We start from the raw sequence: 24300 nt of genomic DNA on the forward strand, positions 1-24300 counted from the left end.
AGGAAAGGGACAGAAAACCTCAAAGGACATCCAAATTGCACTGCAGGGGAGACCTTAACTTCCTTGTCCTCACACATTTAACCAGCTGCATCTTCAAAAGGTAAACGGGATTTAGCTCAGCTCAGTGCAGCCCACTAGGATGCTAACGGGCACTGAAACAAGCAAACAGAATTGTTAGAGAAGAAAACTTTCGGGTCGTCTGAAGGCTGGCCAGTGTGACTTTGAAGAACTGAGGACAGATCCTGTACCTGAATCTTTCCTATTATGTCATGGCCTAAGGAGTCACTAAAAAACTGCCCACGGGTCATGTAGGCAGAAGATACGAGCTCTGTAGCTTGGTAGTGTCACGGTTCTGTGTACTGACTGTGTGACCTTGGCCTCAGTTTTCTAGTCTATAAAATGGGTATGACACCCAATGTGTAGGACAGTTTTGGGGATCATCGGTATCAACTGGTGTGTAAAGTCTAATAGATATGGTTATAATTTGTTACATGTTCACCAATGAGAAAGAGAGAGAGCACCAAAATACACCATCATAAGCAGCCTACTATACTACTTGGTGCTTTATTGTATCTGAGGCACAGCAGCCCCTGCAAGGCTTGTACATGAGGGCAGCGTGGGGCGACTCGTGTCATCAGCATTCCCCATCCTCACGTGACAGTATGAGTCTGAAGAAGCAGGGCCAGCACACCTAGTCTAACCGCAGAGCAGGCTCTGGCGCAGGCGGAGGCTTCCGCCACCATGGGCTCCCGCAGCGGGCTTACAGGAAAGTAAGCCTCTTGCTCCTTTCACACAGCAGTGGCCTCTCTGGCGTGAGAGGACGCACAGACCCCAAAAGCAGCCTATCCGAGGAGGAACGGGAAGTGGGTGTGCATGAACGCTGGCGTTTCTCAAACATACACCATACGTATTCTACAGCGTTAGAGTCACTGTTAAAAACACTCATGGAAATCAATTCGCCAAACAACAGCACGCACATTTAGCAGATGTATTTCCAGTGAGGCAGCTGCCAGCAAGTACTTTAAAAGCACAACTTACTTTTCCACTTGATTTCTGTAGCTGTAGCTGATCAAATTCCAGAAGTTTCTTCCAGTCTTGGCGTTTAACAAAATAGAAGACTTCTTCATAAGTGAGGTCAATGCGGTAGTTGAAATCACCACACCAGAACACATAATCATGAGAAAAAATGTTTCTTCCCTAAGTAGTAAAGAAAATCAGGATAGCTCTGGCTCATCTTGCAGGAGAGGAGGGATGGGGAGAAAAACTCACCATGCAGATGACGAGATGAGTTTTTCTTGAAATGTTAAAAAAAAGTCGAGAGCACCTCATTTTTCATTAATGCCATATGCCTCCCGAGAAATTTTAACACGGTTCACATTTTTATTTTAATAGTGGTCTGGAGACAGCTCCACTCTAACTGGGGAGGTGTCGCTGCCCTGTCTACTCTGACCCCATCTCGGGGCATCAGGCTGTGTTCTCACTTTTATGTCTACATCCTAAGAATGAGCCAAGTGTTCAGGGTTGTGAGGGTGAGGTTTAAGGAAATAAGCAGACGTGCATCTTCATTAATTTTACACATTTTCGTGCTGTGATCTTCCGTCTCATGCCTGCCCCCGCCTTGCCCAGTCCCTCTGAGCCCGGGGTCCACCAGCGCAGCCCTGGAGAACCCAGGACCCTTGCTCTTCCTTCTGCCACCAACCACCCAGTGACAGCCATGACCCAGCCATCTGTGTCACAGAAACTGTTGCTAGAAGAGCTGAGGTCTCCCCTCACTGTTTGGAAATGGGTAGCTTGCACCAGGCTAAGGTGCGCACGTGATCTTTGCACGGGAAGGACGTTCAAGCCTGTTTGGAAAGGTGGGGGCTGCAGAACGGAAAACTCTGACAACACTAGGGGGCGGCAAGACGCGTGTCACTGGTGACCTGGAGCCCAGAAGAGATGGCCCCGGGTCTCTTTGGATTTCAAAAATGGTCATTCTTATCTGAGGCACAGCAGAATTTAAGTGTGAAGACTGTGAATCTCAAGAAAGCCAAATCTCATACTGCTTGGATTCAAGTGTTCTTCACCAACCCGTACAAAACACGAACACACTGGCTTTCGTTTTTCCCCTTTCCACTCACTTGAACTGAACTGGAAAAATGCATATTCAGGAAACATACAGAAATAAGGGGCCCAGGGCCCTCCAGGGCCGGGCTCCCCACGGGCAGGACCCTCCCGCGGTCCCATCCCACAGGCGCAGCGCAGGCAGCGCAGACAGCCGCGGGGCTGGGCGGAGCAGTGAGCGCGCGCACGCGCCCAGCGGCCGTACCGGCGGCCCCGCCCCCAGCGCCGCGCCGCTCACCGTGGGGAAAGTAAGCTTCTGGGCGATCTCACGGTAGTCCTCGTTCCGTTCCCTCACCTGGGACTGCCCAGCCGTCAGGTGGCTGCAGATGAAGCAGAGGCTCGTGCTGTGGAACTGAAAGCGGATGCCCACGGCACCCTTGTTCCCCGCCTTTCCGCCCATGCCCGTCTTCACTGTGTCCATAGCCACGTCCCTGGAACAGAGAATGTGCACACGTGGGTGGCTCCTTAGCAGCTCCGAAGGAAAAGCGTAAACCTGCTTTGCGAAGGAGGAGAGCCGGCAGCATGAGTCTTGTGGCTCTGAGAACCCCAAAACCAGTGGCTCAGGGTCTGTTTAATCGCATCTCATCAGCCAAGCCACACAGTGACCCGTGGGACTGACGCCCACACCACCGTCCCCCTGGCCTGCTTCCTCTCCCTGCCGGCCGGCTGCCTTGTGGACTTTGGAGGATTAGCTCCACGCACGCCGCCAACTCAAGTGTTCTGCACTCACAAAAGTACCCCACAGCACCCGGGAAGCCGAGTCACCTCCACCCCCGCTTTCTGTGTTCTCTTCTTGTTGCCGGCAGAGACGCCACCATTCCCACCTCCGCCCCCCAAACCCCCAGTTTCCCGGCAAAGCACAGGAGGTGTCATCAAGTTATCAGCACATTTCAAGAAACAGAAAACGTCTAGTTGTTTATACCGCGCTGCGTGGGTGGTTTGATGCAGACTCCCGCTCACATTAAAATGCCAACTTACATGCACATAGTGAGTGCACGGTCCACAGGACCATGGGCTACAGCGCAGACTGAGGCCCACACCTGCTCCCTGGGACCATCACTCAGACAAGGGGACAGGCCAACAGGCATTCAAGCTAAACAAGCTCGAGGACAAAGGTGCAGAAGCCAAGGACACAGGTGTCAGGACCTTAGGTGGCCCCCAGGAGATCTGGAGCTCATCAGCATGGCTCCCGTTCTCTCATCCACCTCTAACCTTTACCCTGACCCAACCTTTAACCTTTACTGACCTTTACTCATTCACATTGGACACTGCCAGGCTGCCATAATAAACCATTGGGGGACATGGACTTAAGCATTTTCCAGAAGTCACAGAAAAGCATCATGAGCACAAAGCCTAGTTTTACTCTCCAAGAGCAGACATGTGCACACCTGTGGTCCTTTAACTATATGCAGAGGTGTTCAGCCAGGTAGGAGGAAAGGCTAGCTCAATACCTGGCATCAGAAATGAGCCTAGGTAACGATTGAGACAGTTGAGGGGAAGAGTGAGTTCCTCTCAAACCTTAAAACACACACACACACACACACCCTTGTTCCTCTCAAACCTTAACACACACACACACACACACACACACACACACACACACACACACCTTTCACACTAGCTCAATACCTGGCATCAGAAATGAGCCTAGGTAACAATTGAGACAGTTGAGGGGAAGAGTGAGTTCCTCTCAAACCTTAAAACACACACACATACACACACACACACACACACACACACACACACACACACACACACACACACACCCTTTCACACTTCACTCAAACCTTAAAACACACACACACACACACACACACACCCTTTCACACTTCCTAGTTTCCCTTCCTGATATTTACAGACCTGTCACTTTGGAGACACCATAATGGGGTGACAGTGGCAGAGGCTTTCTGTGCACACATCTTATTTAAAAATCTTTTTAAAAGGGGCAAAATAATGGGCATTTCCTAATGAGTTAGTTACTCAGCTGTTGGTCAGAGGCTTCCTGTATAAAACTTTAAATCCCTTTCTTTGTGCAAAGCTGAGCTTGGGTGACAACAATTATGAAACACTCTTTGTAAAAGAGTTCAGCTTCCTGAGCTAGAAGGTTCCCACTGCGGATTTTAATTGCTAGACAATATTCTATTCAGCCTGGATTTTCCTTGGAGTTTTGACACATTTATCTAGGATAATGGCAAGTCCTGATTCCTGTTGCAAGAGGGGAAGAGGAAGAAAAAGAACAAAACACCAGAACAATCCCATGTTCCCCCAGATGTTTGTAAACTAAATGTTCTTACCTGATAAATGGGACATGGTACGGACGTACAAAGATATATAGACAGACGCCCACCAGCTGTGCCGAAGTCAAGAGAATGTACCTATGAGAGCGTGAGATGGCTTTCTGAAGCTGCTCACCCCACACCTTCCTGTTGGTGGTACTAGAGGAGAAAAGAACGATGCCGTTGACAGTGAGCTGAAGTGGGCTCTGCTACCTACACACTCCTCCAGCCCCTAGTTTATTCTTTCTTATACACCTGATGTCATACTGCCCAAATTCCTGTATTAGCATCATGCCTTAAATCCTGCAGCAGACCACCCATAGATTTCTGGTGGTGTCACATGCATCTCAGCACATACCTGCCCACACACACCACCTGAAAACCAGCACAGGGCCTTGTTCATAAGAGAGCCACAGAATCAGATTTTATTATCTGTTTAGAAAAATTCTGTGAAATGGAAGTAGAAAAGAAAAGGACTGGTCGACTGTCTACCCAATGCTGTGCAGTGCTTCTCTTCCCTTTGCCCCTGGTGGAGAGGAAAGGAGCCCCTCCTCCCCACTCATGCTTTGTCACCCTCCCCAGGAAAGGTGAATCAGCGCTGCAGCCGCCCAGGCCCACGCCCTGCAGGTGCACACCCAGCTCCAGCATGAATCAGCCCCCAGCTCACAGAGCAGTGATGACCACCCTCCTAGGTCCTGCCCAGAAGAGAGGGATGAACCGGGAGGCATGTCTGCACCTGGGGAAGCTGCAGAGCGTAACATCCAGGGTCAGTTAGAGGATTCAGAAGCAGATGGCACTACCCCGCCAGGCTCTGGCCTCAGGAAAACCTGGGGGTGAGTTTCACTGTCCTACACCCCTGGTGACTGGGTGCTCACCTGGCATTGACGATATTCCCGGCACTCAGTTCCACCATCTCTTCAAACCCCACGGCAAATATGTCGGCTGGGCTGCTGTCGGCTGGGGGACAGGGCAGGAAGCAGAGGAGCTCAGACCCCGAGAGGCCTGTGGCAGCTGACTCAGGGTGCCACGGCGGCCTCTCTGAGCCCAGGTGTCCCACTGCCCCGGTGTGCTCACCCTGGCGACTCGGGGAGGCTCCCACGGAGCCCCACCTTCCCACCAGCTCCCTGTGCACACAGCCATCCCTGCCTGCCTCCTGAGGCACATTACCGACCTCCCTAGACCTGTTTGTCCCTCTGCAACAGACACATCAGTCACCACGGCATGGTCGTGAGGGGTCAGGCGCCCTGTGTAGAGCACCCACCCAGCCTGGCACCTGGTAAGAGCACAAGCCTGCCGTCCTTCTTCCCTCCTGGTAAGTGCCCCGTGCATCAGTACGTGAGGGCAATGCCATCTCACATGTGTTTGTGCCCCTCGAGTACTTTTCATGGTGCTGGGCCCAGCCTTGCCCCATTAATGAGTGACTGCTGGGGTCCTGCCCAGGGGACTGCCATCTAGGTGGTCCAAACAGGGAAAACCCAAAAGGAGGGGAGGGAACTGTCTTCAGCTGAGGTTGCACCAGTGTCCTCAGCATTTATAGGGCCTGCTCTGGGGGTACTCAGAATGGGCACCCTTGACAAAGAACCCCAGTGACTCAGAAACAAGGACTTGAGCCGCCCTGCCCCCAGGCTGCAAGGAGGGCACACACAGTGCCTGGGACAGTGGGGTGGGGCCCGGGCACCAGCCGGGCAGATGCTGGGAATGAGAGGCTCCTGCACACCACCGGGCAGAGAACCAGGTCATGGTCTCTTCCAGAATCCAAGGAAGCCAGAAAAAGCCAGGCTCCTGGAGAAAAACCATTTCTTCCTCAATCCTGCATTTTGGGGCCATTAGAGTTTACCTTGAATGATGTCAGAGATGAGTGCCAAGTTTGGAATTATTTTTCTTAAAATGTACACAAATTCTCTGGTGACTACTTAGAGCAGATGAGTATAGTTAAAGAGTGAGTTTGTGAAAAGACAGAACAGACATTCCTGGTCAGTAGCTACAGGAAGCCAGCACCTGGCTCCAGCCCAGCTCTGCAGGCTCACGCGGTTCCCTATCTTCCTCCTTACAACAAGGCTCTAATGATCAAAGCCTAAACTGCAGGATCTCTATGTGAAGAGAAAAGAGAGATTCACAGCTTTGAAAGCACTTTCAAACATTTGGAAAAGAGGAGGTGTCAAATAGTTAACTCGCTAGGTATGTTCTGGGAAGTTAGGCCATGACACTTTCTAAACATTCTGAAAAGGATGCCAAATGCCAAATTTTGCAAGGCAATGGCTATGGGAAAGGCAAACCCAGGGGTCGATGGAACCTGTCCTTTGTCACCAAAACAGCCGCACTCACCTGGGGACTCCACAACGCCGGAGAGCGTGGGTGAGTCAAGCAGCCAGTTGGCCAGCTCAGCTGTCCCAAGCAGGTTGCTCCTGAACTGCTTCCCTCCATTCACGTTCCAGGTTCCCATGGCAACACAGATCGGTTTGAAATTTGTAAATTCTGACTGGCGCTCCGACATAGCTCTCAGGATCCTGGGAGTCACTGGAAGGGGGCATAAAAGGGGCATGTTTGTCTAAATTCCAAAAGTACATCAGGAGAGATGGACACACGAGCCTACAGATATGGGCCAGGGTGTGCTCCTTAAGAAGACAGGAGGCTAAAACCCACCACAGCTGGACACTGCCTGATGGCATTTCTGCCACAAACTCTTGAAAACACAGGACCCAATATTTCCCCTCCAGAAAATATGGCCTGCCCCCAACCAGACCCACAGAGGCTGTGACATCAGACCAACAGGAAGGAATCTCATCCTCCACATTCACTCCATGACCCAGTGGGAATTTAAGCCAGGGGGACACTGCAAGTTAGCATATTTTAAATATCTATATACAATTTTAAACATCTCATACCTATCTTTGAGTTTTCTACCTTGCATCCACATGCCTGGAATGTTTTGTTTTACCTCAAACTCAGCTTTTAAAAAATCATTACTCTGAGCCATGTCTATCCTCTAGGTGGCCAAAATATATTCCACTTTTTAGTGACTTAACCCAAATCTAAGTCGTATCTACCTTGCTACAAATAACACTCACTGTATTCTGTATCACTCAGCCCTCCCTTCAGCTTCTGCTGAGTTGGCCATATTTCCAGGGTAGACACAAATATCACTGCGGCTATTAGAAGCCAAATGACAGCTTCCGCATTGAAGGAATGAATCCAGAAAATGGCTGTGAAACCATTTTAAACATGGGCAAACTGATTTTTCAAAAGCAACTGTATTGCATATTTGAATGTTGCTAAGAGAGTAGATCTTAAAGTTCTCATCACAAGAAAAATCTTCTGTAATATGTGTGGCAACAGATGTTAACTAGACTTACTGTGGTGATCATTTCCCAATGTATACAAATATGGAATCATACACCTGAAACTAATACAATGTTATATGTCAGTTATACTCCAATTTTAAAAAAAAAAAAAGGGAAAGAAACCTCTAGTTATTGATGGGATCATGCCAGGCTTGCCCCAGAAAGCAGCAGGAGATGACCAAGAATTCTTCTTTTCCCCTACCTCCATGGGGCCCTGGGGCCACCCGCATGGAGACCCCCTGGGACAGATGCTACCTGGCAATGGGGCCAAGAATGCACTCAGGGTGAGAACAGGTTTCTGGTGTGAGCAAGCATTCAAAGAAAGCAACACTTTTAGAATAGTGCGCCCACTCCTACAGAGGCCTCATTTTTCCCCTCCTCTGGACTTGGAAAAATAATCCAACTAAGAAAGTATGAGAGTGGGCTCCCGTCCAGGGCAGAAAACACAGGCTCCTGGGAAACACAGAGACGGCTGGTATCGTATATCTGTTTTTACTTTCTATATGTTATGATGCTTGATATCTTCCTGGCTGGGGAGACACTGCCTGTCCTGGGTCGGGTTGGCCGATCCTTGACTCAGCAAAGCACTAACGAAAACCCAGGGTCACAACAGCGTCCTCAGGCCGCATACCAAGAGGCGGTATTCCTCTGCCTCACCCACACCAGGACCAGGTACCATTAGCCACAGCCGATCCCACCGGAATTATTCAGGCTGTTCACCCGTGCTGCCTTTCCCGAGGAACCCTAACAAAGAAAACCCCAGCAAAGGCTGTGGCCAGAGCACCCGTGCCCCCTGCCTGGGGCTTCTCCATGTGTGGTAGGCAGCATGCTGTGTCTCTTCCTCCCCCAGCTCTAGAACCTGTGAGTTAAATAAACTTTTTAAAAAATTGATATAAAATTAGCATATAACATTATGTAGCTTGCAGGTATACATTATAATTTGACATCTGTTGCACTACAAAGTAATCACCACTAAAAATCTAGATACCATCCATCACCAAACAGTGGCACCCCTCACCCATTACGCCACCTCCACACACGTCCCCTCTGGTAACCGCCAATCTGTTCTCTGTATCTATGAGTTTGCTTTTATTTTGCTCATTTATTTGTTTGATTCTACATGTGAGTGAAATCATATGGTATAACTCCTGGGGCAGAAGTGTGTTCCCAGCCCTGGGCAAATAAACCTATGAAGCTATAATCAGTCAAGGGGAAATAACCTTTATTTGGAGTCCTGGCTCCGTGTCCACCTTTCTCTCTGGCGCCTCTCTTGCTTGCCTCTCTCTCCGTCTCTCGACTCTCTCTCCAACCCGAGCTCACCTCTCCACCCACCCCTAGTAAGCACCTACTGATGTGGAGATGGACTAAGGAGAGAACAGGTTCTCTCTACCCCTTGTAAACACCTATTGATGTGGAAATGGACTAAGGCCAAGCGAGAGTTTCTGGAAATATTGCAATTTTAACTACATATGGTATTTGTCTCTCTCCTTCTGACTTATTTCATTTAGCATAATACCCTCAAGGACTATCCATGCTATCACAAATGGCAAGATTTCATTCTTTTTATGTCTGTATAGTATTCCATTGTGCATGTGTACCACATCTTCTTTATTCATTTATCCATGGATGGGCACTTAGGTCATTTCCATTTCTTGGCTATTGTAAATACTGCTGCAGTGAACATAAGTGTGAGGCAAAAAGACAGCTAAGAGTGGGATGCAAAGAGGGTGAGGCTCACCAAGAACTCAAGGAGTTAATCAGATTAAGCCAGGCATCCAGAGAGGACTCACGCCCTTTGCAGTGTGAGTTCATTCCACATGCTCTGAATCTGGGCTGACCTAGAGACTTGATCCAGCTAATGCAGGTGAGATAGGGCAGAGACAAGGGGCAAGCATAGTGATTCATTTTCCTAAAAATTGATGAGATTAGTATAATAAGAACAGGAGAGACTTACCTTAAGGCTAAGATTTTACTTTTGAAAGAGAATCGAGAAATTAGATTCAGCCAATGACTTAAGTCAAGGCAGTCTTAGCTGATGTGTTCAATACTTGAGAGTGGCCACTGTCTTAGAAACAAAAGGTTTGTCCTACAGAATCGCCTGGAGGACTGGCTATAGACCGTGGCATATTGTCTCCCACCAGAGATAGAATCATGAGATGAGGCCGCCTGACAAGCCTATGCCCCAGACCTGTTACCTTTTCCCCATTCTTGAAAGCCTTAAAAGACAGAATCTCAGTTTCTGGGTGCACCTCCTCCTCTCCGAGGTTGCCCGCACTACCCTTTTTTGGAGTGTATTTTCAAGACTTTTTACTGCTCAACTTACTACACTTTGTCTCTGTGCTCTTCCAGTGGGTTTTTGTCACTTTATTCCATTCCATTTTCCAGACTTTAAGCATAAGTCATCACCCTCTCTGTCCTACTCCAGATAAGCAAGTAAACCTGCGTTTATCTACCCTGATTGTAGCCCGTTCCTCCCTTAGAGTATATTCAAATGAAACTTTCCTTCTGCTTCACTACTGTGTCTCTGCCCTTCTTTGCTATGGCGGGGACAAGAACCGAGGAGAGCACCCTCATCACCCCCAACAATAAGGGTGCATACACCTCTTCAAATATGCGTCTTTCCATTCTTTACGTGAATCCCAGAAGTGGAATAGGTGGATCATATGGTAGTTCTATTCTTAATGTTTTGAGGAACCTCCATGCTGCTTTCCATAGTGGCCGCACCAATTTACATTCCTACCAACAGTGCAGGAGGGTTCCGTTTTCTCCACATCCTCTCCAACACTTGTTTTACATTGTGGTTTTGATCTGCATTTCCCTAATCATTAGTGATACTGAACATCGTTTCATGTGCCTGCTAGCCATCTACATGTCTTTTTTATCAGGCTGTCCGTTTTCTGTTGTTGAGTTGTATGAGTTTTCTAATTTATATTTTAGATATGAATCCCTTGATGTAGAGATGATTTGCAAAAATTTCTCTCCTTCACTACATTGCCTTTCGATCTTGATGGTGGTTTCTTTTACTCTGCAGAAGCTTTTCAGTGTGAGTTGGATGTAATCCCATTTACTTACATTTGCTTTTTTTCCTTAGCCTTTGGAGTCAGAGCCACAAAAATACACTAAGCCTATGTCCAGGAGCTTATTGCCTAGGTTTTCTTCTAAGAAATTTATGGCTTCAGGTTTTCAAGTCTTTAATCTATCTTGAGATAATTCTGGTATAGTGTAAGTTTCATTCTTTTGCATGTGGCTGTCCAGTTTTCCCAGCACCATTTACTAAAGGGACTGTCCTTTCTCCATATTCTTAGCTCATTTGTTGTAAACTAATTGTTCATATAGGTGTGGGTTTAACTCACACTTTAACGGTGGCCTCTCGATTCTGTTGGCATATTACTGTTGACAGTAATCTGTTATGGTCCTTTGTATTTCTGTGGTGCCCACTGTCATTTCTTCTTCCATTTCTCCTTTTGTTTACTTGAAGCCTCTTTGTTCTTGGTTAGTCTAGCTAAAGGTTTGTTTATCTTTTCAAAGAAACAGCTCTTAGTTTTATTGTTCTTTTCTATTGCTGTTTTTCATCTCGATTTCATTTATTTTTGCTCTGATCTTTAATATTTCCTTCCTCCTACTGTCTTTGGGCTTCCTTTGTTCTTTTTCTACCATCTTTAGGTATAAAGTTAGTTTGATATTTCTCTTCTTTCTTGAGGTAGGCCCCTAGTGCTACGATCATCCCTCTTAGAACATTTTTGCCATATTCCAGAGATCTTGGTATGTTGTATTTGTTTTCATTTGTCTGTAGATAGTTTTTGACTTCTTCGATGACCCACTGGTTGTTCAGTAGCATGTTGTTTAATCCCCACATTTTGTGGGTTTTTTTCCAGGTTTCTCCTTGTAATTATTTCTAGTTTCATGCCATTGTGTTCAGAGAAGATTCTTGATATGAATTGATTGAGGTTTGTGTCAAACATGTGATCTATCCTGGCAAATGTCCCAAGGGCACTTGAGAACAATGTGTACCCTGTTACTTCAGGATGGAATGTTCTGTGTATATCTATTAAGTCCATCTGGTATAATGTGTCATTTAAGGGCAATGTTTCCTTATTAATTTTCTGTTCAGATGATCAGTCCACTGATGTTAGTGGGGTGTTAAAGTCCCCTACTGTCATTGTATTGCTGTCAATTTCTCTCTTTAGGTCCCTGAATATTTGCTTTCTATATCTTGGTGCTCCTTTGTTGGCTGCATATTTATTAATGTTATGTCTTCTAATAGGATTAGCCCTTGTCTATTATTATAGTCTATTTTGAAGTCTATTTCATCTGCTCTGAGTTTAGCTACACCAATTTTCTTTTCGTTTCTACTTGCATGGAATATCTTTCTCCATCCCTTTGCTTTCAGTCTGTGTGTGTCCCTGCTTAGGAAGAATAAACTGTTTTTTTCTGAGTCTTTCTTCTACCTCTTCTTATGGTCACACATGACTGATGATCTCACAAGAGAATACAAAACACAGCTGCAAGCTGCTTAGGCTGACTGGTCAAGCTGAAGTCATGGGCCAGGAGTCAAGACCACAGAAGCTCCCTTCCCTCTGCCCTACAGCTTGGGGGAGTCTGCCACACACAGTCTAGGATTCATGTGGGGGTGGGTCGGGCTGGCGAGCATCACTCCCCCAAAATCTATGTTCTCCGGGAGGCAGGGCAGCCGGACACCCACAGAAGTGGAACAGGAGCCCCTTACCCAGCAGGGCCGTGTTGTCCAGGAGCATCCTTCCTTTGTCTGCAGACTCCTCGGCGTAGACGTCCCCAACCAGCAGCAGCTTGATGGCCTCCTGCTTCACGCCGTCAAAGAAGTTGGACTGGATAGTGCGCGATACGGACCGGGCCCCGTCCTTCAGCTTCCCCACCTGCCGCAAGCCAGGCCGCAGGCTGTGAGAGAGGGTCTGTGCAGCCCCCACGCCCCGCCCACCCTGCAGCCCGCTCCTACCTTCGCTTTCCCTTCCAGGGCCCGGCTGCCCGTGAACATCTTGCTCAGGCTGTGCCCATTCAGAGACCACATGGCTTTGAAGGACTCCACAAAGCGCTCGGCAATGGGCTTTGAATTCAGCCCGAGGCTCTCGAGCTGCAGGTGAAGGACCTGGGTGAGAAGGAAGAGACAGCTGTCCTGGGGAAGCCGCCCTGGGAGAGCATCACCAGGCGCCATCCCAGGGGGCTGCTTATTTGGCCAACTGTGGATCGCTCTGGGCCCCTCCAGAGGAAAATGGGCTTCCCACCACAGCTCACCTCAACTTTACCTAATGCTATCATTCCATCCAGCCCTCTTCTTACCCCCTCACTCTGACCCAGGCGTAGCCGGCAGGTAGCATTGACCCCACCCCTCCTCCCAGGAGTGAGTCGGCAGAAGTCAACCAGGAATGTCTGGGATGCATTCCAAAAAGCCTGTGAGGAAGTGTGCCTGTTACAGCACACTGTGGGGTGTGCAAGCCAGCCACCCAGGACAACTCTCTAGAAGCCCAGCACATCCCTGTCCCACCTCCCCAGAGTTAGAACATTAGCCAGTGTCACCAATCAAGGTGTTCAGACAAGTCTGTCCCCACTGAAATCACAGAAATGACACAGGTGGCCCAAGGGACCATGGCAGGGACAAGGACAGACCTCGAGTGCAATGAAGCCCTGCACTGTGTTGGTTCGGTCCAGGCAGTCAAGGCAGTTCATTCGCAAAGTGCCTTTCTGAAAACTTGGGAAACAAGAAATGCAAACAGTTACGTATTATGTTCAAAGAAGCAGTAGCTGTAGCACAATGGCCTATGTTTGACTACAGACACGGGAGGAAAACACATACCAAACCTTGCCCCCTCCCTAGCAGCCCACCAGAACCCCCCAGTACATCCCAATGGGCCCGGCTCTGTAGGAGTATTAGCAGGCCCCAGAGCACACCCCCAACAGCCCGAGCAGCTGAGCTGCCGTAAAGCACAGTCATGCTTGTTATGTGCCGTGGTTATATTCTAGGGAGTTGCTGGGAACAATCAGTTTATTGAACTATTACCAAATTACCAAATGCTGAACCATTGCTCTTAGGGGAAATCCAGGGTTAGGCTCCTGTGAGTCTCTGGTCACACATTTTCATCAACTAATCAACACATAGCTTTGTCTTACATGTATTTCTGTTTAAAGATGCTTTAATATATACTGTTGATTCATTAACACTTAACTCACGGCCAACAGGTCTGTAACTCGTACCTGAACAAAGCCTCTCGCACACACCCATTTTCCTCGTTAAGGCACAGCACAGCCTTCTTGAGCTTAGGAACACTAGACGGCACTTAGCTCTACACTTGGGAGCCATTTTAAACAGTGAAACCACCAACAAAATGCACAAAAACATGAAGACACGGCACTAAGTAGATTGTGAAAAGGACACTTGTTTATAGTAGGAATGCTGAGACAGGAAGGCAGAGTTGTTCTGCCTCGTTCCTCCTTCGGCAACTCAAAGTTTTCACAGTTGTGAGCCTGTCTGTGAATGACCTTGAAAGTGCCCTAAGTATTGATTTGGGGGTTACAAATACATCTTAGTGAGTGGGCAAATTTGCAAATACAGAAAGTGATAATGCAGATTGACTGTTTAGCTGACTCTTAAACTGGGTGGGTCCACTTTTATGTGGATGCTTTCAATACTTCCAATACAAAGACTTTTTTCAATTGTCAATACAAAAGTTTTTCAAAATTTTTGCAAGTATTTCAATTGTATTTTCTCCTCCTTAGAATTTTCTTAATAACATTTCCTTTTCTCTCTAGTTTACTCTAAGAACATAGTATATAATGCACATACAAAATATATGTTAATTGACAATTTATGTTTTTGGTAATGTTTCCCCGACAACAGTACGCTATCTGTAGTTAAATTGGGGGCGAATCAAAAGTTATATGTGGTTTTTCAACTGTGTAGGGAGTCAGCACCCCTAACACCCACATTGTTCAAGGGTCAGCTGTGTTGTGATTTGAAGTAACTGGACATTTTCTCTGTAGCTCTAAGCAGGGAAATGCACACCCCAAGTTCCTTGGGCAGTGGGGTCACACCAGCTGTGCCCCTTCACTCTCACAGGCTTTCATCATAGTTTGGACAATAAGTTATCTGGTCCCCATGGCTCCATTATAACTAGTTCCCTTTATTAAATTTATTTTGTCAGGAAACCATGCTTTATCATCTACTGCAAAATTCAGAAGCATGTTCTGATGGCACCAAGGGAAAGGAGAAGGCTGGAACCCTGGGTCCCCCAAACCACCACGCCAGTGGCCCAGGAAACTGCTAGCACAGCCAAGCAGCAGGAAGGCACCCAACCCAGGAGAGCCCCTGCCACTCAGGCATCTCTCCCGGCAGGAGGACGGAGACGCAGGCGGACTCACCATGGACTTACATTCTCGCCCTTGGTGTACACGCCAAAGTCATCCCAATGGAGCTTTAGCTGGGGCCTCAACAGGTTCTCCAATTTCTCTAGCTTTCCACCTTTGGCGAACTGATGGAAGTCAAAGTTTATCATAGGCGTGTCACCGGCGTGGCAGGAAGCCCAGAGCAGCTTCTGGAAGGGGAAAGGGAGTGGGCTGCAGGGCAGAGGAAAGAGGAAGGCAGTGACCGGAAACTTCCTCCCGCAGCTGGGATCCGCGGGGCCAACCACGTCACTCACTAGAGCTCGTGGTTAGTTTCAAAGCTCATGGGTGACTGAGCGGTTGATCAGTCCTGACCCTGAAAGAGAAGCACAGCCCAGGGACAAAACCACAAAGAGCATCTCGCCTGCAGAAGGGCAGAAGGTCCACCTTGGGCAAAAGACAGTCAGAGCCAGTGCAGCCCCCAGGGCAGGCCCAGCCCTGCACGGACCCCACCTCTCGCAGGGCTCTCGGAGGCCACAGAAGAGGGAAGGGCTGGTTTGTTTTTCAGGGGCCAATGGCCACCAGCCCGTCAGGGACAGGGCAGTGCACCAGGCTGTGGGGCTCACAATCCAGCTCACCGGTGCTCTGCGACCAGTTCCACCCTACCAAGGGCAAGCCTCTCGGGGGGTCTGCTCAGAAGTGGCCAAGCCTCCCATTGAGGTCTTTTGGGTCCCGAGGAGGGGAGAGGCAGGAAGCACAGGCCACTGACACGTCATGGGGGACACGGGCGACAGGGCCAGTGGGCCTAGCCTGGCACACGAACCAGAGTGGAGGAGGGACCAGAGGTGGGAGGCCCAGCAGGTGGGCGCCAGGCAGCTGGGTGCTTTGGGCAGAGGCCTCCCTCGCACAGGAGGCAGTTGCATGGTAAAGGATAAATCTTCCCAGGGCACCCGGCCCCAGGCCTCCCCAACCCAGCACCGTCCCGCGTGGCTTCACTTCAGGCTTGTCTAGAGGTCCAACGACCTGGAAGGACCAGAAGGACTTGGGGCTGTCTGGTCCCTACAACTCAAGGTATCCATCCTACTGTGAATCAGAATGCGAAACAGGGCATGGGGAAGCAAAGAAAGTCTTGCTTTGAAGACGTTGGTGAACTGAATAGTATACTCATGGGCCTTACACCCTGGAGCAAGGCCCTGTCCAGCTGCGGCCTCAGAATGGCCAGGGGCAGGCCAGCTGCCAGCACATGGACCTCAGCATGGCAGAGCTGATGTGTAAGGGAGCCGAGGCTCCATGTGACACCTCCAGGCGGAGTGTCCACCTCTTACCTCCTACCTGCCCAGAAGCTGGTCCTCCCCGACCTGGGCCATGGGAACACTGCCATCTCCTGCCCTTCTTGTGACATAAGAGCGTCAGTGCAGGGGGCATATCCACCAGCTGACGGGGGGTCCCGAGAACATCCTCTCCCCATAACTCAAGATAAAGGGAAAAGAGATTCTCTGGGTTTTTTTTCCTTCTTGTCCCTTAAAATAAGCTGCCAACATTACTGCCAAGATGGGTGGGAGGGGAGATACTGTAGGAGCTTGTTGCCAATAGCAGCAAACCAAACAGGAATAGCAGGTCTGGCCAAGTGAGACTGGCCACCAGAAAACCTGCTCCAAGCTTTTCTAGGCAGAGTGTAACAAGCACCCAGCTGGATTTAGCTGCCAGGGAGGCAGTGAACCCTGTTCCCTGGGAGAGGAGGCCTGACTTCTAACTCTCACCATAATGGGCTTCCTCAGCCCTGGAACAACCAGAGGGCTTTTCTCCTGGTTTTTCTCTCTCCTTTTTAAACAGAGAGACCTGGGTGACTCAGGAAGGAATGTGGAGGCACCCACAGCTGTTTCTGGAGCTTTTCATTAGTAGCAGACTGATATACGCAGGAGGTCAGAAACTGGGAGAGACCCAGGCTGGGCGGGGGGAGCCCCTTGCTCCCTGCTTCCTCCCCTGTCCAGGTTTCTCCCGACACCCCTGCATGTGCACTGGGGAGCCCCAGGGAGCCAGGCACAGGAAGCAGCTTTCAGGGTCAGCTCAAACAGGGATGAAGATCTCCTAGTCAGCAGGAGGAAGTTAGGGAAGATTCTGTGCTTTAAACCGAGCAGGGGCTCTAAAGGCCCTGCCAGGCACACAAGCCCTGCAGGCGTGTGTTTGGGCTGACCTGGAGGTGCCACCAGCAGCCAAGCCAGACCCAGGAATGGGAGGGCAAGCCGGGGCTCCCTGAGGTCAGGGATGCGGTGGGCCAAGCCCAAACGTGTGTGTATATGAGTGTGTGTGTCCAAGAAAGCCCGGGAAAGGCCTGGCCATCCTGAGTCCTCGGAGCCCCACTAGGAGCTCAGGAGGAAATGCAGATGGAGCAGACGCTTTGTTGTGACTTTGAGCAAATTCTCCAGCCATCAGTTCATAAAAATGAAACTTCATGTGTCAGGAGCTCGAACCACCTAATGCTTGAGAGCTGGTGGAAGAGGAACTCCCCCAACATGGTGAGAGCGGTGAGAACAGCCTCCCAGCGGCCCTGCCCCCCTCCTGTCCTTGGGGGATGTGTTACCTTGAAGGCTCTGTTGAGCACCTCCTCTCCGCCTCGGCTCCCCAGCAGGTTCACCACCGCTTGCTTCCCGTACTGCTCCTTCAGAAGCACCATATGCCTGCAACGGAGCAGGGCGGCACATGACCCATCCCCCTGGGACTCAGGCTGACGTTCCACCCTTGAGGGGAGAGTAGAGCAGGGCCCTCCTTGGCACTAGAGGCCCAGGATGAGTTGTTCCCCAGGACCTAAAATGGGGGTGCAGAAAACCAGTCTCCCCCCACCACCATGGCTGCCAGGGACTTACTGTCAGGGGCAAGCACGTGAATGGTCTGTTTGCATGAAGGCTTGGACCCTAATATTATACAAAGGATGCTCTACACTTTCTATAAAGTACCATTAAGTCTAGAATAGCTAAGTTGGCCTCATGAGCAGAGCCTTCCAAATGCAATGAGCATGTCTCTGCAATTAATCTCTTATTTCACTTGGTACCTTCCTTCTCAAAACTAGAAAAACTGGCAGGAGAGCTGTCAACCTCAGTGTCCCAACTTTTCTCTGAAGTTGCAGTTCATTACAACTAACCCAAACTGGAAGGGAGGCCAGAGTTTCGGCTTTAGGAAAATACTTGCATATCAAGGACCTGCATTCAGGCCTTCCTCCCCGCTGGCCCATCTGTCACTGTTTCGTGGAGTGGCTCGGGAAGTTGCAGGAGGTGGGGACATTGAGGAGTCAGATTTGTACATGGCAGCCTCCTCCTCATATTCAGGGCATAACTGAGGGGCCAATGGTTAAACACATCCTGAAGGCCACACCCGAATTCTGGACACAGGCAGCTGCAGGCTGGGGGAGGAGGGAGGAGCAGACATGTGACCCCGTAGGGCCCCAGTGCAAACGCCAAAGGGCCCAGCCCAAGGCCTGCTCAGCCCTGCCCTCCACACCTGGCAGAGAGGTGACAGGCAGTAGTGAAGCCAGAGTTCAGCACTGCCAATAACAGAAGAGTACTCCGGTGGCATTCAAACAACCCACAGGAAGGGTTTTGTCCAGGGTGGTGGGGGACGGCTTTACTCTGGTCCAAACGCATCTAAGAACTGAGAAATTCCTAAGAGGCTGGTGATGTCCCAGAGATCTGGGGCACCCTAGAGGGTGATGCAGTCTGCTCCTCAGTGCCCCTCCACGGTAGAGAAAGCGTTACCCCCAAACATCACTGAAACGAAAGCCAGGTTGGCACCCAGCATGAGGGTTGCCCCTTCCACCAGCGTGAGAACACAGAATCAGTCCAGCTTCAGTTAGAAAGCATGAAAAAGGGAACTTCCTGTAAGCCCAATTTTAAGCAGTTAACTGCCTGTAAAAGGACTTACGTCTCAGAAAGTTGTTCAGTGACTCACAGAAGAGATTAAGTTTACCTCTAGACTTAGGGGAGGGGTACATGAGAGGAAAGAGAGGGTTTATTCCCTTTGGTGTACACACACACACACACACACACACACACCATACATATATACACAGACATACACTAAAAGGATTTAAAAATTTTAAGTCTACGTAAATGTTCTTAAAAAATTTTTTTTAAAAGCCCGTAAACACATGGATAAGATAAGTAATTGCAAAGTGGTACCTGAGTCTTTATGAATTAACTTTCAGGAACCAGAGAGCAAGTGAAAACCCCATTCCCTTCTGCATAAAGGACCAAAGTAAAAGGCAAATTTCGATCCCAGGCTGGGGCCTCCCCCTCCAGCTGCCCCTGTCGCCTGTGCCGGTGTCTGAAGGCAGGAAGACTCCTGAGCACAACAGGCTTAGGATGGGGTCACACCTTACCTGTCAAAAGCAGGGGCGTTGGCTTCCAGGCCTCTATTGAGTCTCAGATGATGGGAGCCAACCTGGAGCGAAGAGAAACACCACCAATGATTCTTCCTGCTCTGAACCCAGAACTGAGGGTTTCCATGCCCCCTCCCACCACCAGCCCACCCCCACAGGACAGCCAGGCAGCCCCTTGGGGACCCATTCGCGGCTCAGGATGGCCAGGCCCTGAACTCAGAGCCAGACATCTGAGCGTAGCTCTGCTGTGGCTGGGTCCCAACTGCAGCATGGAGCTTGCTGGCTGGAGCTCCTCCACAGACAGAAGGGAAATTGCAGGGTGAGAGGTGAGGCCCGCAGCAGATCTGCAGACCCTTCCAAGCGCAGAGGTGCAGCAGAGAGAGAGGTCCAACCAGAGAGAGAGAAGCCACCGCTCAGCCTCCCCTGCAACCCCAGAGACCTTGGCCCTGCAACCTGAGTTATAACTGCCTGCAAACTTTGAATTTTTAATCTTGTTCCTTAGAACTACCTATTTCACATTGGAAGTTCAAAAAACAAACTTAAAACTACATAGCATTATTGGAGCCCACTTGAAGGAGCCTTCTCTGGACAAATCTGGGACAATCTGAGCAAGGACAATCGTGGATAAAGCCTGAGGAACAAAACAGGAACCCATGAATCTACACACATGAAACCTGGCTAGACAGGTGGAGGAGTGGACAGATGGATGGGTGGGTGGGCAGGTGGACAAGTGAGTGGATGGGTGGGTGGGCGGGTGGGCAGGAAGGCGAGGAGGCTCTTCTTTGTGGTAGAATACCGTGTGGGGAGTGGTGGAAAATCATTGTATAATATCATAGTAAAGAACTGTTCAGCAAAAACCACCTGTTGGGCATAAATGTTAAGGAAGAGTTAGCCGAGGAGCAGGATGCTAGCGTGGTCTCCAAGAGTCTCCCGTAGTTTGCTTATTAATTGAAAAAGAAAACAAAATAATGATAAGTGAAGAGACTGACTAGCTCCTTGCCCAGATGCCCAAAATTACTAATGAGGGGCCGATGGACACTGTGGGCTTCCAGACGGGACACACTGAGGAGGACTTGGAGGCAGGGATCCACACCCTGGACCTGATGGTAACAAACACCAGGAAACACCAAAATGGCAGGCCCCTTGGAGTCTGTTCCAAGAGTCAGGGCTAGGGTTAGGGTTCGGTGTTTGGGAACGTGTATGGGGCTGATAGGGTTTCGGTTAGAGATGTAGAGAAAAAGTCTACCTTCTCCAAAAACGACAATGTCACAAGAGACAGAAAGATGGAGGAATCGATCCAGATCAAGAGAGACTAGCAATGTGACCCCAAGTACAGGAAATGCTCCTGGCCTGAGGGAAGAAGGCACCCTGAGGGCATTACTGAGTCAATGGGTGGTCTGGAGCAGGGCCTGTGCACTGAAGCCCTGAGCCAACCTTATGGTCCCTGGCAGTGTGCCTGCGCTGTGAGGATGGATGGGGGTGTAGCTGCTCTTAGGAAAACATCCTGACCTGTGAAGAGGAGACACAATGAAGGCAACCCACTCTCCCGTGGTTCAGAAAATCAGTACCAGCCGGTGCATGTGTGACAAGAGGCTTGCATTTAGCGAATCTGGGTAAAGGATATAAGGGCTCTCTTTACTGATCTTACGGCTGCTCTGTAGGCCTGGAATTATTCATGATAACAAGTTTCTTTAAATGTGCTATTTAAATTTGTCTGTTGTTGGGCCTTGTATGTAAAAGTGGAGTCATTAGATTCACCCATACCATCACTAATTCACCATTAGTGAATATATACGACGTGTTATTTTACAACTCTTAACACCAAGGTAATAATACCTATTCATACTTAAGGAAAGTGCCCATCTGGAAAACTGGTTTCTTAGCATTAGATTTAGAAAGTACTGGGGTTAGGTTTGTCCATCTCATTGATTCTTCAGATAAAGTCCCAAGTCCATTTTGGTCCCAAGGAACCTCGGGAATCCTAAGGGAGGGTCAACCAGGACGCCTCCATTTTGCTGCTGTGTTTGTTCTGCTCTCCTTTTCCCAGCAGCCAACAACCCCTGGCTGAGGAAATGTGATGCTTAATTCCTCGAACTTCCACAAGCCCTGGGTTCTGAGCAGGCTGCTCTGTCCTGCAGACAGGCCAAGTCAGCTCCAGTCCTCCTTCCCAGCTTACAGGAAGGCGCTGGTGGACAGCGGGCCTGCGGTCCTCCGCGCTACCTCCTGAGATCGCTGAGGCCTGAAGCCCGACAGGAGGAGCTGCTTGCCCAGGGTCACCGTGTCAGTCACAGCAAGAAATCTCCCCTGGCTTCAGAGATAAGCTGCAGCTGTTTTTAGAATTGTTCCCATAGGAACACAGTCAAGAGTGTGCAGAAAAGCATCGGTTCAGGGCACAGATGCCTGGTTTTTAGTTGTGCTAAGTTCTAGGACTCATGTCAATCTGTCTGTCCCTGAGTTATAACCCAAAGTTTCTTCTTCTGAACAGGTAGAAATTTCAGTCACAGGTGACTAGACTCAGGAATGTCCAACATCTAGGTTCTAATTCCTCCCATTATGAAAATTATCTTAGTTCCATTACAAATTGCATGACCAGTCAGGGCTGAGTTAGTGAGCACACCCTGACCCCTGCGTCAGCACAGCATCCGGGACCATAAAGACGGGAAACAGACGGAGACCCCAATTTCTCTGCCCTGGATGATTCCCACCCAACCAGGATCACTGTGGAAAGACCTAGAAACACACTCCAAGGTTTTTATGACATCTGCATAACAAGTGCACCTTAGTTTGATGGAAATGGCCTCTAGGAACTGAGAACAAGCAGAGTAACAGGGCTGCAGGCCCTCAACTGCCTCAGCAGGACTCAGGGAAGGTGGGGACCAGAAGGGAAGCAGCCGCCCGTGGCAGGAAACGGCACAGGCCACGGCAGCAGAGCACATCCCTCCCAAGCCTCTGCCTTGTCTCTCTCACCGACTTTGCTGACCATCCATGTGGCTGGGGCTAGCCAGGCTGTGCTGGGCATGCTTCCAGCCCCTACAGCAGTTAGTCCAATGTCACTGCTGATGACAAACCCACCTGGGAACACTAAGAGGTCAAGAGCACCAGCCACAGCGAAGGACCAGGGCAGTAAATGTGCAGAAAAGACCCCTGATCCTAATGGTTCTCAAAGTGTGGTCCCTGGACCAGCAGCATCAGCCTCCCCCAGAAAGCTCTGACTGACTGAATGGAAATTCCGGGGGTGGGGCCAAGGACCTGTGTTTTAACAAGCTCTCCAGGTGATTCCTGCATGTGTGTGTGTGCGCATGTTTACACACATGCACACACGCATACATGCTAAAGTTTGAGAAGCTCTGATTTTGACTTGATCATCTTCCTCTATCCTTTTGCTCAGGTTGCAGATGCCTGTGGGGGATGAGGCCATGGAAACGAGATGCTCAGTCCCAGCACAGCCACAGGGCTCTCTCCCTCCTGGCATCATGGCCTCAGGCTGCCTCCCCCACCTCCCAATGTTGACAGCGCCTGGGGGTTCTCTCCTTAGGCCACCCTTCCTCTACCTCCCCTTCCCCTGGTGGCCTCAGACCTCATGTTCTGCCTCCCCCAGCCTGGGCCCTGCCTCCACCATTGTCCCGCATCTTTCCTCTCTGGTGTTACCTTGTCCCGAGGCCACCGTGTTAGGGCCTCAAGCAGGCGCTTCCTTCAGGGGCTGGAAAGAAAGCACCATTGGCAATGGCACACTGAACAACAGTCCCCTCCTTCCCCTGCAGCCACCACCCCCGCTCCTGGCCGGGTGGACACTTGGCCATTCTCTCCTTTCTGGTCCCTGAAGTCATCAGTTCAATCCTACAGACCAGGCCTGGGGGACTAACCAAGGTCTCATGAACGCTGGGCCGCATGGAACAGAACCCACACAGCACTGAGAGCCCCCCCACCCAATGCCCGTAATCACCAGTGGCATCTCCCAGTCTCCCCTGTGTCCGCCCCCTCCCCTAGATAAGGCTGCCCAAGGCTCTCACTGAGAATTCTGCAACAGTTCCACCTGGTGGCTTTACCTTCCACCTTCTCTCTCCAAACTAACACCTGGGAGCCCGCAGGGCCGTGCTCCAGTGTGCGCTGGAGCATCCCGGGGCTCACAAGCTGATTGTGTATGCATCTCTTCCCAGTTCCAAGTTCCCTGACATAAGTTGGTAGCTTGAAATTGGCCACGATGGGAGTGTTTACACACAGGAATGGGCAACTGCTGCAAATTAAAACCTCCCCCTCCTGGCCCTACGAAAACCAGTTTATCAGCATATCACTGAGTGGTTCCCACCTTCCTGCACACGGAGTTATCTGAGGGTCTTCAAAAAGCACTGGGGCTTGGCCGTCACCCTGACATTGTGATTTAGTTGGCACAGCATACAAGCTGGGTATCAGTTTTACACGCAGCCCAGGTGATTCTAACGTGCAAAGCTTGGGCACCACTCCTTTAACGGCTCCTGGGGTGAACTGTGAGGTCCTTGGCACAGCATACACGGCCCGCCTTGTCTGGCCCCAGCCAGCTCTCCAGTCTCCCCATGCCCCACGTCTGGGTCTGCAGCGGGCAGGCCAGTGGAGTTCCCTGGTTGTGCCCTGGTCTTGGGGGTTGGAACACTGCCTCTGTGGTTCTCTCTCCAAGGGCTGCCATCCCTGTGGGGGTCTGCCCAGCCATCCCAGGTCCATTCGGCCTGGTGAGCCGGCCCTCCCCAGAGCCGCCACAGGGCTCTCAGCCCCCCTCTCTCGCAGGAGTTATTCACATGACACTGTCATGTCCGGTCCCCTCCTCCCTGAAGCCAGGGGCTCTGTCTGACTTTCACTACCATTCAGTGAGTGTCTGTGGGACAAA

General features: G+C 50.1%; 1 protein-coding gene and 1 long non-coding RNA gene across 10 annotated transcripts in view; one reads left to right on the forward strand and one right to left on the reverse strand.

Annotated features, from left to right (window-relative positions):
- The window catches only part of SYNJ2 (synaptojanin 2), a 95354-nt gene that overhangs the window by 19094 nt on the left and 51960 nt on the right, over window positions 1–24300 (reverse strand). For 8 of the 9 annotated variants that reach the window (XM_036886692.2, XM_036886695.2, XM_036886689.2 and 5 more), the window contains 11 exons: window positions 19443–19504; window positions 17652–17748; window positions 15110–15282; window positions 13361–13442; window positions 12693–12842; window positions 12447–12612; window positions 6705–6896; window positions 5255–5336; window positions 4398–4538; window positions 2342–2534; window positions 1039–1197 (listed from right to left, as the gene is read on the reverse strand). In XM_036886692.2, the coding sequence (XP_036742587.2) occupies window positions 1039–1197; window positions 2342–2534; window positions 4398–4538; window positions 5255–5336; window positions 6705–6896; window positions 12447–12612; window positions 12693–12842; window positions 13361–13442; window positions 15110–15282; window positions 17652–17748; window positions 19443–19504 (1497 nt within the window). The remainder of the gene's footprint in view (window positions 1–1038; window positions 1198–2341; window positions 2535–4397; window positions 4539–5254; window positions 5337–6704; window positions 6897–12446; window positions 12613–12692; window positions 12843–13360; window positions 13443–15109; window positions 15283–17651; window positions 17749–19442; window positions 19505–24300) is intronic. The other variant, XM_036886693.2, reaches the window with a different exon arrangement.
- On the forward strand, window positions 4545–6683 carry LOC118913034 (uncharacterized). Its single transcript, XR_005025051.2, has 3 exons — window positions 4545–5212; window positions 5582–5691; window positions 6132–6683. It is a non-coding gene; the product is annotated as an uncharacterized LOC118913034 (long non-coding RNA).

The sequence above is a fragment of the Manis pentadactyla genome, chromosome 12 (assembly GCF_030020395.1).
Source record: "Manis pentadactyla isolate mManPen7 chromosome 12, mManPen7.hap1, whole genome shotgun sequence".
NCBI lineage: Eukaryota > Metazoa > Chordata > Mammalia > Pholidota > Manidae > Manis > Manis pentadactyla.